Source organism: Primulina huaijiensis, chromosome 1 (genome assembly GCF_012295235.1).
Source record: "Primulina huaijiensis isolate GDHJ02 chromosome 1, ASM1229523v2, whole genome shotgun sequence".
Classification (NCBI taxonomy): Eukaryota; Viridiplantae; Streptophyta; class Magnoliopsida; order Lamiales; family Gesneriaceae; genus Primulina; species Primulina huaijiensis.
Genome location: NC_133306.1, coordinates 17,785,251 through 17,801,996, shown reverse-complemented (window position 1 = coordinate 17,801,996; position 16,746 = coordinate 17,785,251). Strand labels below are relative to the sequence as shown.

Sequence of the window (16,746 nt, the reverse complement as noted above, 5' to 3'; positions counted from 1 at the left end):
ATACTAATTATCTAACAAAAGATTGTAACGTCCCCGTCAACAATCTAAAATTAAATAACACAATAAGCACTAATTTCTCTTAATGGCTTCAATAGCAATATATGTCCTCCCGAACTCTATAAATACCATCGATATATTTTTCCCTTTCTTGTTTATAAAATCCCTTTTCCAAGTGATAACTTATAAACTTAAGAATCATTCAAGATATGGCCAGTAAAATGAAAGCGTTAAGATTGAAAAAATACAAATGAACAATAACGAAAACTTATATAGCATAATTCATAAATCCCAACACATGGTTTCTAGTTTTGTTCCATCTTTCCTCTAGACACAAGAATTAGTTCATAATAATAATACAAACAACACAAAAACACATGAATCTTAAACAAGACATATCAAATAAAAATAAAGAAAGAAGAACATAGAACAAGAGTGTGGAGTGCAGGTTATTTCTCTCCAAAGTGTGCAAGAAATCTCCTAAGAATGATGAATTTGAGCTTTGAACTTCTTTGTAGCCTCCTCTCCTCTCCTTTGCTTCCTTCCTCCTCTAGATAGTCAATAATAGAAGCCTTTAATAGTCCTAGGCAAGTCTTTGCACGCAAAAACACAAAAGTCCTCAACTCCCATGCGCAGCACACCAAAAATCAGCATTTTCCGGACTTTGTCTGTCAACGACCGCGGGTGCGGTCTTGTTTCGGGGAAACTTTAATCTCCAAGCTACTAAGACCGTGGGTGCGGTGCAACATGGACCGCGGGTGCGGTACTGCTTCGGCAGAAATTTCTAAAATTGCTTTTCATGGACCGCGGGTGCGGTGCCATTTATAGCGCGGGTGCGGTTTATTCTCGGAAATTTTCATCTTTTGCACTTTCCAATTCAACACTTTTACTACTCCAATTTCTCATTCTAAGCTTCCAAACTACAACAACAAAAACAACAACAAATCACATAAAACCTGCTCAAGAATCACAAAATTCTAAGTTAAAAACAAGTAATAAAAGTACAATAAATTGCACTTATCAAATATCCCAAACGATCATCATAATAAACCATAAAAGGAATAATGAACATACTTAATCATAATCATTACCTTACATCATATGCATACGAATGTCTGGGCGTTACAATTCTCCACTCCTTAAGAAATTTTGTCCCCGAAATTGCCATTACTGTGCGAATAACTCAGGATATCGCTGTTTCATTTCATCCTCTGGCTCCCACATTGCTTCTTCAACCAACTTATTAGGCCAAAGAATCTTGATAATGCCGATCTCCTTATTCCTCAGTACTTTAACCTTGCGATCTAAAATCTAGATTGGTACTTCTTGATAAGTCAAGTTCGACATCAGATCCAACGGTTCATGTCTGAGAACATGGGAAGGGTTCGAGATGTACTTCTTCGAAGTATGCCTCTGGATAATTTTGAACGGTCCCTCCCACTTCGGCTCAAGTTTCTCGACCTCTCATGCTGGTTTAACCTTCTTCAAAACCAAGTTCCCAACTTGGAATCCCTGCAGCCGAACTCTCATGTTGTAAGCATGCATCATCTTTTCTCGGTAGACCTCCATCCAAACCAGAGCATTCTCTCTTGTTTCTTCAATCACATCCAAGTCTTGGGCCCGTCGTTCTCCATTATCTTAATCGTACTCGCGAACCCGTGCTGAGCTTTCCCCTGTCTCCGTTGGTAGCACGGTCTCGGATCCATACATCATACTTAAAGAGGCCTATCGCGTAGACGTTCAAGGCACAGTACACTAATACCACACTACGTTGGGCAACTTCTCTACCCAATCTTTACCTGCTCCATATAGTCTTGGTTTTAGCACCTAGACAATGGATCTGTTGGTTACCTCAATTTGTCCATTAGCCAGAGGGTAGTCGTCCGAGGTAAAGGCCTGCTCTATCTTCATCTTCCTACACCATTCCGACACCTTATTCCCTTGGAAGTGTCTCTCATTGTCCAAGACAAACCTCATCAGTACCCCATAACGACAGGCAATATTCCTCCATAAGATATCCTCTTCAGTGATCAGGGCCAAAGCCTCTATCTCCACCCACTTAGAGAAGCAGTCCACCGCCACCAACAAAAATTTCTTTTGGAAAGGAGTATTGGGAGCAAGCCCACGACATCGATGCCCCACTGATCGAAATGACAGGTGTCAAGGATAGATTTCATGACTGAACCTGGGTTGTTTATAAATCGATTGTGCCTCTGGAAACTCTCACACTTCTTAATTGGTCATATGTAGTCATAGTTGTCCACTAGTACCAGGCGTGCAGAGCCTTCCTAGCCAAGGCTACTGCCCCCAGATGATCACCGTAATAGTCTCGTGTATTTCTTTCAGTACATACTTTGTTTCCTTCTCCCCAGGCACCTGAGTAGGGGCCGGGAGAATGACTCTTGTACAATACATCGTCTATCAAAAAAAATATTAAAGCTCTTCTCTTCATATGTATGACCTATATTCAAATCTCGGGTAACTCTCCTTTCATCATATACTACAAGCGTGGAGTCATCTATCCAGATCGGTCCGGGGGTGAAGACAAGAACTAGTAGGCCTCAGCGAGCTCCACTTGATAAATCACTTCTCAGCCAGAGAGAATGGACAAGGATATCGATATATTAGCTAAGGCATCAGCCTCTTTTTTCTTTGTCCTCGTTATTTTAATGATGCTCCATTCATCAAAGTGTTCGGACAACTCTTGTATAGCATTTAGGTATTCCATCAGTTTTTCATTCTTAATTTCGCTGGACTCCTTGACGTACTGAGTGGCCAACCGTGAGTCAACATAGACGATCACTCGTATGGCACTACAAGAAAAACCAAATCAACAACGCACATACGACAATGGTTTTAGTAAAAACCATTGTCTTATGCTTTTTAACAACGGTTTTAGTGAAAACCGTTGTCGTACGTGCGTTTTTTAAGCAAAAAACAACGGTTTTTATAGTCAATGACAACGGTTCTATAAAACCGTTGTCTTTGAGCCATTTTTAGGGTCAAAGACAACAGTTCATAGAACCGTTGTCTTTGAGCGTGTTTTTTTGGACAATCGACAACGGTTTTCTAAAATCGTTGTCGATTAACGTGTTTTTTGGACAAATAACAACGGTTTGGAAAAACTGTTACCATATTTAGCGACGGTTAAACATAGCGACGGTTTTGCTTAAAATAGCGACGGTGTTAAGTAAATTATAGCGACGGTGTATAATCCGTCGCTATATATAGCGACGATGCTAACTAAAACCGTCTCATGGTTTAAATTAACGACGGTTTTTCTGAAATCGTCGCTAAATATAGTGACGGTTCTAAGCAAAATCGTCGCAAATTTAAAATATGCGACGATTTTGCAATTACAATAGCGACGGTTTAAGCAAAAACCGTCGCAAATTGTCTATAAATATCCGCACGTTCGGTCCATTTTCCTCTACACCACTTCACAACACTTAAAATTTTTCTCTCTTACACGATTTTAGTTTCGATTTAGGGTAAATTGTTTCTCTTTAATTTTTGATAAATTTTTAAGTGGTAGTTAAGTTCATGAATATTGTTAGCATAGTCAAATTGTAAGTTTTTTTAGATTTGTTAAATTATTAAAAGTAATTTTTTTTATTTTACTGAAAATATTGGCTACGGAAATCATGAAAAAATCGTCGCTAAAATTAGCGACGGACTTTATGACAAACCGTCGCTAATTTTAGTAAACCGGTTTTGCATAAATCTGTCGCTAATTTTATTTGCAACGGGTTTTGAAAAACCTTCGCAAATTGTAGCTACAACAACGGTGAAAAACCATTATCTTTGAGCGAACCATTTAACCACGGAGGCTTTAACAACGGTTTTTCACCGTTATCTTTAGACTTTTTTCTTGTAGTGTGGCCTCAGCCTCCTTTGTTGCTCTCAACACTACCAAAATGGCTTTGTACTCTGCTTGATTTTTTGAGGCCCTAAATTATAACTTCATCACAATCTTCATTTTCTCCCATGATGGCAAGATCAGGACTACCCCTACAGCACTCAAATATTTTTTTCGGCTCCATCGACATAGGCCTTCCACACTTCCTCAGCATCCCCTTAAATCATTTTGGCTATAAATCTGACAAGGCATGAGCTTTGATGGTAGTCTGCAATTGGTATTCAATGTCATACTCCCCCAGCTCCGTAGTCCACTTCACCGGCCTTCCTGATATGTCGGGTTGGGTCATTATTCGAACCACCAACCTGTTAGTGAGTATAATGATAAGTTGAGATAAGAAGTAGGATCAAAAACGTCTCGTCGTAGTCATCAGGGCCAACACTTTTAAACTTCAATGTATCTGTTCTCTGGCCCGCGGAGAGCATGGCTAACACAATATACTGGCTTTTGATCTCTATCATCTTGTTTGACCAATAATGAGTTGACTGCGTACTCAGTGGCAGATAAGTAGATCCAAAAACTCTTCCCTGGTTCTGTCTTAGTTAGGATAGAGAGGCCAGCCAGATGCTGCTTCAACTCAACGAAGGCTTTGTCACCTTGCTCGTTCCATTCAAACTTATGAGCTTTTCTCAATTTCTGAAAGAAATGATAGCTATGGTGTGTGGACTGAGAGACGAGTGTGGATAGCACAACTATTCGGTCAGTCAACCTCTGGACTTCTCGTACCTTATCTGGATTCACCTCTACCCTCTCTCTGTCACTATGTACCCCAATAACTTGCTTCCTCGTACGCCAAAAGTACCCTTTGTGGGGTTCAAATTTATCATGTACCTCCTTAATTTAGAGAAGGTTTCTTCCATGTCTGGCACTAAATGGGTGTTTTCTTTAAATTTTACCAAAATATTGTCCACATTCCTTCCAGCATGTCCTTGGAATAATTTGTCCATCAGTCTTTGATAGTGACCCTAGCATTCTCGATTCCGAATGACATGAACACGTAACAATATGTTCCCCTGATGTGATAAAACTAACTTTGTTTCTATCTTCTCGGGCCAATGATATCTGATGATAGCCTTGGTATGTGTCCATGAAGCACAACAACTTGGTATAATCCACTAACTGATCAATTCAGGTTAAGGAGCAGCAGTCTTCCGGGCAGGCCTTGTTCATATCTCAAAAATCTATACACATTCTCTACTTCCTTATTGAATTTGGTACCAAGACCATATTGGAGAGCCAGTCTGGAAACTGGACCTCCTTAATGTGTCATGCATTCATAAGTGCTTGCACTTGCTCTTCAATCACCTTGTCTTTCTCCACCCCAAAATGTTTCTTCTTCCGTTTCACTGCCTGAGCCCCTGTCATGATTTAAGTTTATGTTATTCCACCTCTGGTTGGATCCCAGTCGACTCAGCCAAGGACCAAGTGAACACCCCTATTTTCTGCTTTAAACTAGCAACCAACTCGGCCTTCAACTCTCTGTCCAATTCTTAGGCCACCCTTGTAGTCCATTCGAGGTGTCCTGGGGCAAGTGCCACATTCTCCTACGCTACTTCTAATATGCTATGTACCTCCCCTCCTTGCAAGAGGTGTACTTACCTCGCTCCCCTTGTTCGTTCCACCCCTCCATATGCTGTAGTAGGAAGAGGGGGTGTAACGATCATGGGCCATTAGACTGAACCAACATGGGCCTCGGCCCATACCCATACCCATTACCACTACTGCTCATGGGTCGTTAGGATGGTCTAGCATGAGTCTAGCCCATGCACATGCACCATCACTCATAGAATATCCCACCCCTGGAAAGTGGTTTCTTTCGTCTCCATCAACACTTGAACCCAGAACCTCCAGAATTAAGTACCTAGATTCTTAAAGTGTTGGTACCAATTGAGCTACTAGCCTCATGCTGGAGAATTCTTAAAGAGCTAGGTTCATGCTGGACCATGCTAACGACCCATGACCAGTAGTGGTGCATGGGTATGGTCCGAGGCCCATGTTGGTTCAGCCTAATGGCCCATGATCGCTAAAAAAAAGTGTAACGCCCCAGATTCGAGAACTGTCCCCACTGTACTAAGACGAGTTTTTCCAGCGTGCTTATGTCCTCATTCACATGCACCCTAGGAAACTTCCTAGGGGGTCATCCATCCCAAAATTATCTCAAGTCAAGCACGCTTAACTTTGAAGTTCTTATGTGATGAGCTACCAAAAATAAGATGCACCTTTTGGTATGAATAATACCTATAAAATCTTTTAAACTCTCCTCAACTGCACAGTCCCATACCTGAACAGTTTTGGAATCCTCACCTTCCTGTATAAGATCGGTTCATTCATGTTCCCTTCACCTAGAATCCTGCCAAGAGCCGTTCATTGGATTTGTCCACGGCGGCCCCTTCCTCTCTTCCTCGGCGGGCTCCCTCAACCTTCTTCTGACCTCACCAGTAGTCCTTTCACTCGCGAACTATTACGTATGGCTTTCTCCAATTCTCTGTCAAACTTCTGACATTCCGAAGTGTCATGCCCATGTTTGCAGTGGAAAGTTCCATACCTCTCGAGGCGATGGTGGTAATAGGAAGACCTCCTCTTCCTCGCATATCTCTATCACTTTTTCCTTGGTGACCTGCAGTGGCGTGTATTGAGAAAAACACCCCAGAAGATCGCCCTCCTCTCTGACTTCTTCTCTCTTGGTCGAGCATTCTGGTCTGTCTTTCCTCCATCCTTCTTGTGCTGTCTCTGGGCCTCTTCCACATTTATGTATTTTTCGGCTCTATTCAAGGGTTTTTCATATGTAAAAAGGGCATTTTTTCACTATAGACCGAAAAAGATCTCCCCGTTTCAGCCACTGAATGAAGGTGCTGATCTGAACTTTAGTAGGACACGTTGAGACTTCGAAAGTCATCAAATTAAATCGCTTCACGAAGTCCCTTAAGGATTCATTATCCATTATTCTCATATCGAACAAACTGATAGTGGTTTTCTTGTGTCTCTTATTGTTGGTGAGTTTTTGGAAGAAGATATTGATGAAGTCCCGGGATGAGGTAATGGTACCAGGCTCGAGCTGATTGAACCACTATTGGGATGCCTTCACCAGAGTGGTGAGTAAGACCTTGCAGTTGATTTGGTCGGAATAGCAGTGCAGCGTGGCTGTTTTCTCAAATTGTCTAGGTGCTCCTCCGGATCAGTGCTCCCATCATACTTTCTAACCCGGGATGGCCTGAAATCAGCTGGCAAGGGTTCATTTACAATCTCCTGGAAGAAGGTTGTTCTTTTATTGATGCAGAAAGGTCGGCCTTTCTCACTTCTTGTCTACCGCATCTCCTTTCTCGGCTCTTCCATCTGCATCGCGAGGTCCATGCCCACCATATAAGACTCACCCTCGCCTTCCTATCCCCTCTTCATGACCATTTTCTTTGTGTTTGGGACCTCCTACTCTTCGTCCCAACGATTATTCATTTCATGTTCCTTATCCTTGGGCTGCTCGTCTTCCCAAGGTAAGACTTCCTTCACTGCCTGCTGGATTACAGCCGCAATCATCTGGCCCAATTGCTCTATCGTTAGATTTCCTACTCGTTGTTTTCCTCTGGAGGCCTAGCTATTGCATCTGATAGATCATCATCCTTGTTGTTTTCTGGGTTAGTTCTTCACGCCGACACCATATCCACATCTCAAATCAGTTTCCCACTGACGGCGGAAATTGATATCATCGGAAAAAATTTATGTAAACGTGGCAACCTTTTCTAATCGGATCTTTCCTTCATTGAAGCTCGGGACCCAAGCCAATTTCCTGCACAATTGAATAACCAGTGAATGAGTGCTGGAAGAGTTTCTGAAATGGCCACTACGGTGTTTAAATCAGTACAGACTCACTACAATAAAGAGAAACTCTATGGAATGTCGTAACTACTTTGTATATTGTGAATATATGGATCTATTATAAGCAAACCCTAACCGCCTTACCTCGGATAAGGAGATTTGTTTCTTTTTTAAACTTGAATACTTCTTTATCACGGATTCTTTCCTTATCTACAAATATGAGGATATCTTGATAAGGCTAAGTAGATTTGTTTTGATACCTATTTATCTTTCCTAAGACTATCTCCTTGGAATCGGTCTTCATCCCCTGGACACCGAATCTTCCCCTCACTACCCGACACCGTGGCTACCCCCAATTACCCAATGATAGCCCCTACCCCAATTTGATACCTTGACCCTTAGCTCGGGTCTAGAGGTCCTCATCCCTTTTCACCCGAGCCACACCATCGTTTTGCAATCAACTCAGGTCCTTAGCCCCTACTCTAGATGGACCAGACAGCTCCAAACTACTTCTTCGGGTTTTTGGGTACTCGGCCCTCATCCCCAATGGGCCAAGCATCACCTTGCCGCCAACCCTAGTCCTCAGGCCTCAGGACCCGGCCTAAAAACTTAGTTCTCGCTTTGGGACATGACTAGAAATATTACTGAGGTATCACTATACATTAAAATCTTGGGATAGTCTGATATATAATTTTAATTAGCCTTCCGCATACAAGAACTATCACATGCATATATTTTTAATCTAATTTTTTTTAATAAAGGTTTATATTATTATTATTAAATTCATAACCAATTTATGTTCTATTTAAAGTTAAAATATAACATATGATAGTTATGAGTAATTTCTTAAAATATGTCCTTACACGGAATGTTGAAATTCAAAAGTTATAACTCCGTGTTTTTAAAAATTATAAACAAGTTTTCAAAAAAAAAAAAATTTATAAACAAAACATTCCTTGCAAATTAAAAATTATAAACACAAAATTCCTTGCAAATTGGGGTTGATATATTTGATTTTTTTAAAAGATAGGAGTATAAAAAAACTATGAATTTTATACATGAGGTTTATTTGTTTGTTTGTTTGTTTTTTTTTTTTTTGGGATTTTCATGAAGGTGTAAAACGTTCTAAAGATGAGGTATTTTGTCTGTCATCTTAAAATTAACAAGGAAATTAATTACTCTAAAAGGTTAATCTTATATTATATAGTATAGATGTAATCTTATCCGTATTTATCCACATTTGTGTGTTCTTTTATAAATTAACGATTATTGAAAATTTCCATCTTTTGCGGTGGACTCAAGATCACCGGTACTTGATACAAATTGTTAAGACAGACTATTCTTCATTGTGAACAAACAAATTTTGTCACTTTAAATAATCTATGTTTCTGTATTTTTTTATTAAAAAAGTTATAAAAATTTTAAAAGATGTTTTAAGAATAAATATGTATTGATCTATGAATAAAAAATCTATTACTAAAAATTGAATACTATATTTAAACATATTCTTTAAACTAGAAGAACAATTATCCACGCGATGAATCAACAGGCTCTACTAATTCAAAATAAAGTTTTATGTAATTATGGAGTACAATTACAAACGAATCGAGTGCATAATTTTCGAATGCATACAAATACAGGAAGTGGAAAAGACTCTATCAGACTACCAAATGACAGAAGAAAACGAGTAATAACAAATTAACATTATAGTAACTTATAGGATAAGAAAATCCTGTAATAAGTAAAAAGCCGAATAATTCTTGATATGTCGCTGACAAACAGATTTTCCACATCCCAAAAACTCCCGTTGATTTTTTTGGTTCTTCAATCGATCTTCACCGAAGAAAAAAGGTAGTGAACAAAGTAGAACGACGCAAGGAGACCAATTGTGCCGGTTGCAAGCATGATCGCAATAGCCATTATCAAAGAGTAGCCAAGATAAAGTGTGGCAGAAACTGACCCACTCAAGCTCTGGAGATCGAAGACCAGATACTTAATTGAGTACAAGAACACGTAGAGGGAAACTGAACCGGAGGCATAGAATGCCTTCCACCACCATTTCCAGTCCTCCACGCAGAGATGCATATAAGTTAGAACCACTGAAACTTCTGCACAGACGATGACCAACAAGAGGAGGACAATAAGAAGGAAGCCAAAGACGTAATAAAATCTTCCGAGCCAGATGCTAGAAATTATGAAGAAAAGTTCGATAAAGAGAGTCCCAAAAGGAAGGGTGCCTGCTCCAAGAACCAGAAGCCATGAAGGATATTTACGTTCAGGTATTTCTCTAGAGATTTGATTAGTTCGGACAGGGTATTGAATAGGCTTGGCTCGAGTGCCCAATAGTCCTCCCAAGAGAGTAAGCGGCACCGATATACAGAACCAAAGTGATAATAGTATGAAATATAAAGAAATGGGGATAGCACCTGTGCTATTACTACCCCAAAGGATGAAATTCAAGATGGTTAGTATAACAAAAACGATTCCCGGAAAAAAGCATGAAATTAACCAAGAAACTGATCTCCACCCTTCAGATGTTCCTTTCAGAGTCCTCCACATACGAACACCAACATAACCAGCTGCGATTCCAAGGAAAAGATAAAGCAATATCATTCCGGTCAATAGCATACCCCTTGAAGCTGGTGACATAAAACCAAGAGCTGCAAAAACAATCGTGACGGCTGCCATCCCAGTAATTTGAACTCCATCTCCAACCATCACACAAAGCAATTTTGAATTATTTGGTTCTCTGAAGACATCACCAACCACAAGTTTCCAACCAGAAAGCTCCTCATTCATCTGAGCCTGAGCTTCTTTGTCCAATTCTTCATACCTCGTCAAATCCCTTCTCACTGTTCTCAGAAAGATGACGAATACAATTCCCGCCAAGAAGAAAATCACCATCAACGAGTTCAGAATTGAAAACCAGTGAACCCGGGCACCTTCCATCTTCAGATAAGCATCCCACCGAGATGGCCACCTGATGTTGCTCTTTACAAACTGAACCTCATATGTAAATGACACTCTCTCTTTCTCCCTTATGATTTGGAACTTGTCTAGCTCCTGTGGGCAACTTACAGATGCTATGTTTTCATACATTTGTTTAGGCATTTTCTCAGGATCATATTTTATGCTGCAATAGACAACTTCAAAACCAACAATCTCATAACCAGACGCCTTCTTTTTATCAGCTTCTGAAATTACGCCCATGCCTTCTTCTCCAGTACCAATTATCTCCACACCAGCTCCTTCATACTCGTGACTCAAAATAGTAAACTTGAGATGGTTGATTAAATAATCATCATGACCTTCCTGAGGACTGTATCCAACTGGGAACCCAGTCCAAGGAATTTTAATTCCGCCCTGGGAGGTATATCTTAAAGCAGGTAAATTATCCAGATTCATGTTCACCTGATAGAGATCCCGAGATCTCTGTTTCAAAAGCTTTACCTCATGCTCATTCAATGGAAGAGTGGTGCAGAGGTACACTGATTCATTGACATTCATCCGAAAACGGTATGGAGAATTGTCGATTTGATCTCCCATGAGCAATTCTCCAAGGTTTTCAGCACTTTTCTTGATTCCGCCTTGCGGTTGGCAATAAGGAAGACTGTAATAGCTAAACGGAAGCTCGGTTTCAATGGAGGTCAATGAATTCACTTTGGCGTAAATTTCATCTCCTGTTGAATATGTATGCATATAGCTCCCAGGTAGATAAGAACCATTACACGCTTCCAATAAGAGAACCAAGTACGCCAAAGTGGTGAGTGATTTCCATCTTGTAATCAGAGGCAACACCATTGCTCAATATCAGAACAGCAAATAAAATGTCCTCAAACCAGCTAGCTCTATGTTACAAGTTTATGGCATATCAAGAACCAATCCTGATAAAGTAATTGACAAAAAACTGGCATTAGTTTTTAAAACTACTCAAGGGCCTTTGACCACATTAACTAGAAAATGAGACTTAGCTGTTGTAGAGTGAGCCTTGTTAAAACCTTGGTGACCATTAGCTTATTGAATCAGACATCAGTATCGTTTTCACAAATCTAGTCCCATCACTCATTTTAGAGAGCACATCTTGAAAATGTATTCCATCAGAAATTTTTTATACTTTAATCATTGATAAAATATTATCCTTCACAGCAGTGATCATGAAAGGGAAACTTAAAGTGCTCTTTCTGGACATCCAACAAAATATGGCTAGAATCAAGGAATCAATTACTGAAAGCCAGGCCATATAAACATACTTTGTTCAGCTACATTAACTACAATTATTTGCAGATAAGCGCCATTCAATAACTGATTCAATTCAGTTTAAGGACTCAATTGACCTGTTAATAATATACAGAATAAGAAGAAAAATTCATGAACACAAGCCTTAAAGTGATCTTTCTGGACATCATACCAGAGATCTTACCGTATTTTATCCTCTTATCTTGAATCACTTTTACATACCTAAAAGAAACCATTCATTAAGACACTATCGGCCTAGTCCCACAATGTAAGAGGCTCGAAACCCATGCAAGAGAAACTATGTACTGTACTACTGCTATCTGTCTCCACCCTATAAAACAATTTGATAAAAGTCCATCCTTATAAGACCATTCATATTGCCCAATGTTCTGATATGCCAAAGGATATTCCAATCACCTTCCATTAGATGCACGATGTCAACATCACACTCTTCACATTATCGGATTGATAAGGTCAAATCTTATAAAGATTTTAGGGATTTAATTTTATAATATTTGTGCTTATCTAGAATTTTTATCCCTAATTTTGTGCTTATCTAAATTAATTTTATAATATTTGTAGATTTGAATAAAAGAGGAAAAATGCATAAATTGGGAAATAAGATGATTTTACAAAATTTCAAAGGAAACAAAATACCAAAAGAAAAAAAATAAAATATTCTTATATTTTATTATCTTGATAATATTAAAGTTTTAGAAGAAATCTGCGTAGATATTGATAGAGAGGAAACCTCAAAATTGAAAAATAAAATCCCTATAATCTGATCTACAATTTTTAAACATGAGATGGGCTTCAAGGAGTTGGAGGATTAGGCCCATTAAGAAATATAAAAGGCACCATATGTGAGCAGCATAAGGAGAAAGGAAGGGGGAAGAAAGGAGAAAGGAGAAGAGAGAGGCAGAGGTGAGAAAACGGAAGGAAGGAGGGGAAGGAAGAGAGCAGAACAGAGAAGAAATAAGAGAAAAGAAGAAGGAAAGCAGAGGAAAGAGACGTGAAGATAGAGAAGAAGGAAGCAGAAAACAGAAAAGAACAGAGGTGAATAGAAGACTACAAGGAAGACAACAGCAAAGAGGAAGAGGAAGAACATGGAGGAATACTTCAACACACGCCAAAAATCACTGAGAATTCATCTTATTCCTTCTTTATGTTGTTTTCTTCTATGAATTTAAATACGAATTTTCATTTTTGTTTCAAATTTATGAAATAAATTTCTTTAGACAAGATCACGATAGGGCCAAACAATACTTTGTTGATATTTGGTTTCTTTTCAATATATTATTTTTCTTGATTTTAATTATTGATTGATGTTGACTTAATATTTCTTGTTAATAACCTGATCAACTATTTACATGTCTGTTGATTAATCACGAATCGAAAGATGATTGGTTAAATATAGCAACAAAGACATCATCAACACATGGTTAAACTGACTAGAAATAGTATTCATTTTCAGTGTGAGTTGTAGGTGAAAACTGAAATTCCACAAAGATTTAATGTATTTAGATCTAATTAAATTCAATTATAAATAATTGAAGTGTTAGATTTAAATAAATTTATTAACTCGAGGAATCGTTTCAAAAATAAATTGGGGATATAACGGTGATTTTAAAGAATTAAATAATTAATTGAATTTTAACACGTGTCAACATAGTAAAGTTCGGTACCGTTGTGTGTCATAGTTCTTTATTTGAAGTTAATCCCTCATTGATCTTTAAATCCGTAGTTTTTAGTTGCAATTATTTTATTTAATAGTTTAGATTAATAATTCATATATCATCTTTTTATTTATTCTGTCAAGCTTAATTTAAGTGATAAAAATTCTAGTAATTAAATATTAGTCTCTGTGGGATCAATATTACCCTGTGGCCGACTCTGATACAATTAAATAATGCCCTGGACCCACACGATCAGGGTCTGCACAAAGGAAAATATGCACAAAGGGTTACACTAGTAGTTACTTCACATCCATTCTCACTCTGTGAAAATTATTAACCCAAGTTACACAACTATATTATCTCATTTACATTGTCTCAATATTTGTTAGATATTACGCTCTACGTCTTTCCTAAGTCATAATTAAATCTACAAATGACCCTTAGAGCGGATCGTCATGGCATAAAGGAAAATCGATTTTTGAAATCAATTTAAATCTAAATCTAGGCCTTCTATTGAGTACTATCTCTCCCAAATTTTGACCGTCCGACTCCAGAAGCTTAACACCTCTGCAGTTGTTACCACTTCATATTCCCTATTTTTATAAACTACAACCATGACACAATTCCTCCAACCTTCATACATTTGCTTTGTTTCAAACATCTAGTTTAAGAGCTTGGTCAACCAACCTATCCTAAGGTCCAAGCATCTACTAATTTTGTATCTTCAACACCCTTTTGAGCCACATAAACACGCATCTGTCAACCGGCAGTAACAAATATAGCCAAAATTTACCATGAGACCCCGAGAATCAATCAGGAACTAACTTGATTCACAAAATCACTATAAAAAGAAACGCACGTTTCATTCTAATTCGGAAATCAAATTCATCACACTCAATGTGAAACCATTGTTAGAAAGAAAAATAATTACCAGCCAGAACTTTGATCTACCATAACCATAGAAAGAACCCAACTTCGGATCAAGGGCTTCAACTTATACACAGAATAGTAAAGGAATCTCAATTGAACACCTAAAATGGCCAAGATCACGAACAAATTGAAGCAACAGTAACACATAAAACAGTAATTTTGCAAAGCTAAACATACCAACGGCGGATCTGGATTCCAATTGGTAGCAGGGTCTCGAGAAAACGAGAAGTGAATCGATTGTGTGAAAAATCGAAGTGTCTGTGTATTTTCGTTGTCTAGGCTATATTTTGAGTAGACAAGTTAACAGTTATAGATATATAATGGTAAGTGATATAAGGGTTTTTTTTTATAAATAATTTAAAATTTAAAATTTATTTCAAAAATAATTAAAAAAAAAATATTTTACACAAATACTTTAATCAGTGTTTACGAAGCACGGATGCTATTGATGAGGTGGAGCATCCGTGCTTCGTAAGCACGGATTCTCCACGTCACACACGAGATCAATATCATCCGTGCTTCGTAAGCACGGATGCTCCGCCACCTCACCATATACGTGTTTACGAAGCACGGATACTGCATAATTTTGTTTTTTTGCGCTCAATAATTTTACAAATTCCTTACAAATTCCATGCAAGTATGTTATCATTTCAAATTTTTCAGAAATAATTCAATCTTTTGCGAATATTTCACGTGATTTCTGAAATATGTCGGATCAATCAATGAAAATTTTACAATTTATAGACGTGTATTCTAATCTATTTATATATTCTGAACATTGATCATATTTCAATGAGTTGTAAAATTTCTCCTGCATTCTGCATAAATTTTTCAATATTCTGATAGATATCTTGTTCGAGCATTCTGCTTAAATTTTCTGTCAAATTTCCTCGGCAAAATGTCTAATATCGATGTACTCTTATATTTTGGTGGTCATGTAGTTATCGATAATGGATCGGTTGAATATAGTATTCCATTTGTTAAACCGATACGAATATTACGATCTATTAAATTGTTGGAGTTGGTAAAAGTTGTGCATAAAATGTTAGGAATCGATCCAATGAATTTTACTCTGAAGTTGTCAACCAAATATTCGTTCATGGAGAGATCATCTTGGCATGAAATTTAAGTCAATCTCGGTGATGATGATGCTTTAGAGTTTATAATGCAATGTGACAATATGTATATGTTGCATTTGTACGTGGAAGCAAATTCAATTAAGCATCATGTTGGATTTGATGATCCTGAATCCTACGTTCCACATACAACCGATTCAGGATTCAATAACCAACCCGATACTTATACATATGGTAGTTTCCAGGATCTAGAATCTTATGTTCCACAGGTTACTGAAGGACTCAGTAATATAAATTTCGATAATGTGAGTGGGTCTTGGGATCAATATATCACTGTCTCGTCATAACAAAATGATGCTCCATATTGAGAAACTGAAATAATATCATCTGGATCAATGGGAGGTATAACTAATGTTAACCCATCTCGGTCGGGGTTAACACATTTAATCCTGCTCCATGACCATATCTGCTTATAATAATAAAAATAGTTAAACAAAAGTAACAAAAAAATTAAGTTAAATAATCACATTACATTATTTATACCTATAGGATATATAAAAGTCCAGCCATTGTAGTATTCTCTATAAATGTTGCGTTGCACAACTCACGGTACAAAAATGCTAAAACTTCAATACCCCGACTATAAGACTTTACATTATCAATATTCCATAGCAGTTGTAAAAACATGAGTCGAGCAGACCCTCCTTGATAATCAGAGAACAATATTCCTCCAATAATCATTAACGCTACACAACAGGTATATTTCACAACATCTACTTTTGAACTATCATCATTAACGAGGTTAGACATGCAATGATCGTGTAGTGCAGTCATAGACAAATGACCACCTTTCAAATGTTTTGATGATGGCACAAATCCCAAAAAATCCAAACATATGTGTTACCATTCCTCAACTGTATGTGACACATCTATTCTAGTGACAGCTTCACCATCAATTGTTAGACAACAAATGATTGAAATATCTTGTAACGTGACAGTTGTTTCACCACATGTAAAATGAAACGTGTGTGTCTCGCGTCGCCAACGTTCAATAAGAGCAGTAATCAAATGATTATCAAAAACTTGTGAGCCACATTCTAAA

The 16,746-nt window shown here is 37.9% G+C and overlaps 1 protein-coding gene across 7 annotated transcripts; it reads right to left on the bottom strand.

Annotated features, from left to right (window-relative positions):
* Nucleotides 1-9,270: 9,270 nt before the first annotated feature.
* LOC140982206 (transmembrane 9 superfamily member 12-like) lies at nucleotides 9,271-14,875 on the bottom strand. 7 transcript variants are annotated; one of them, XM_073448656.1, is made up of 3 exons: nucleotides 14,746-14,868; nucleotides 12,107-12,184; nucleotides 9,271-11,610 (listed from the first exon to the last, which is right to left on the bottom strand). In XM_073448656.1, the coding sequence occupies exon 3, from the start codon at nucleotides 11,525-11,527 to the stop codon at nucleotides 9,551-9,553; it is 1,977 nt and encodes a 658-aa protein (XP_073304757.1). In that variant the 5' UTR covers nucleotides 11,528-11,610; nucleotides 12,107-12,184; nucleotides 14,746-14,868; the 3' UTR covers nucleotides 9,271-9,550. The 7 variants fall into 7 exon arrangements, with proteins under 7 accessions (XP_073304757.1, XP_073304742.1, XP_073304763.1 ...); XM_073448641.1 differs by lacking the exon at nucleotides 14,746-14,868 and adding an exon at nucleotides 12,380-12,432 and having other exon boundaries at nucleotides 12,107-12,293; XM_073448662.1 differs by lacking the exons at nucleotides 12,107-12,184; nucleotides 14,746-14,868 and adding exons at nucleotides 12,185-12,293; nucleotides 12,380-12,430.
* Nucleotides 14,876-16,746: the final 1,871 nt, after the last annotated feature.

What these genes read in the sequence shown, in the direction of transcription:
- LOC140982206 (XM_073448633.1), bottom strand. Translation starts at nt 11,527, where the DNA reads ATGGTGTTGCCTCTGATTACAAGATGGAAATCACTCACCACTTTGGCG.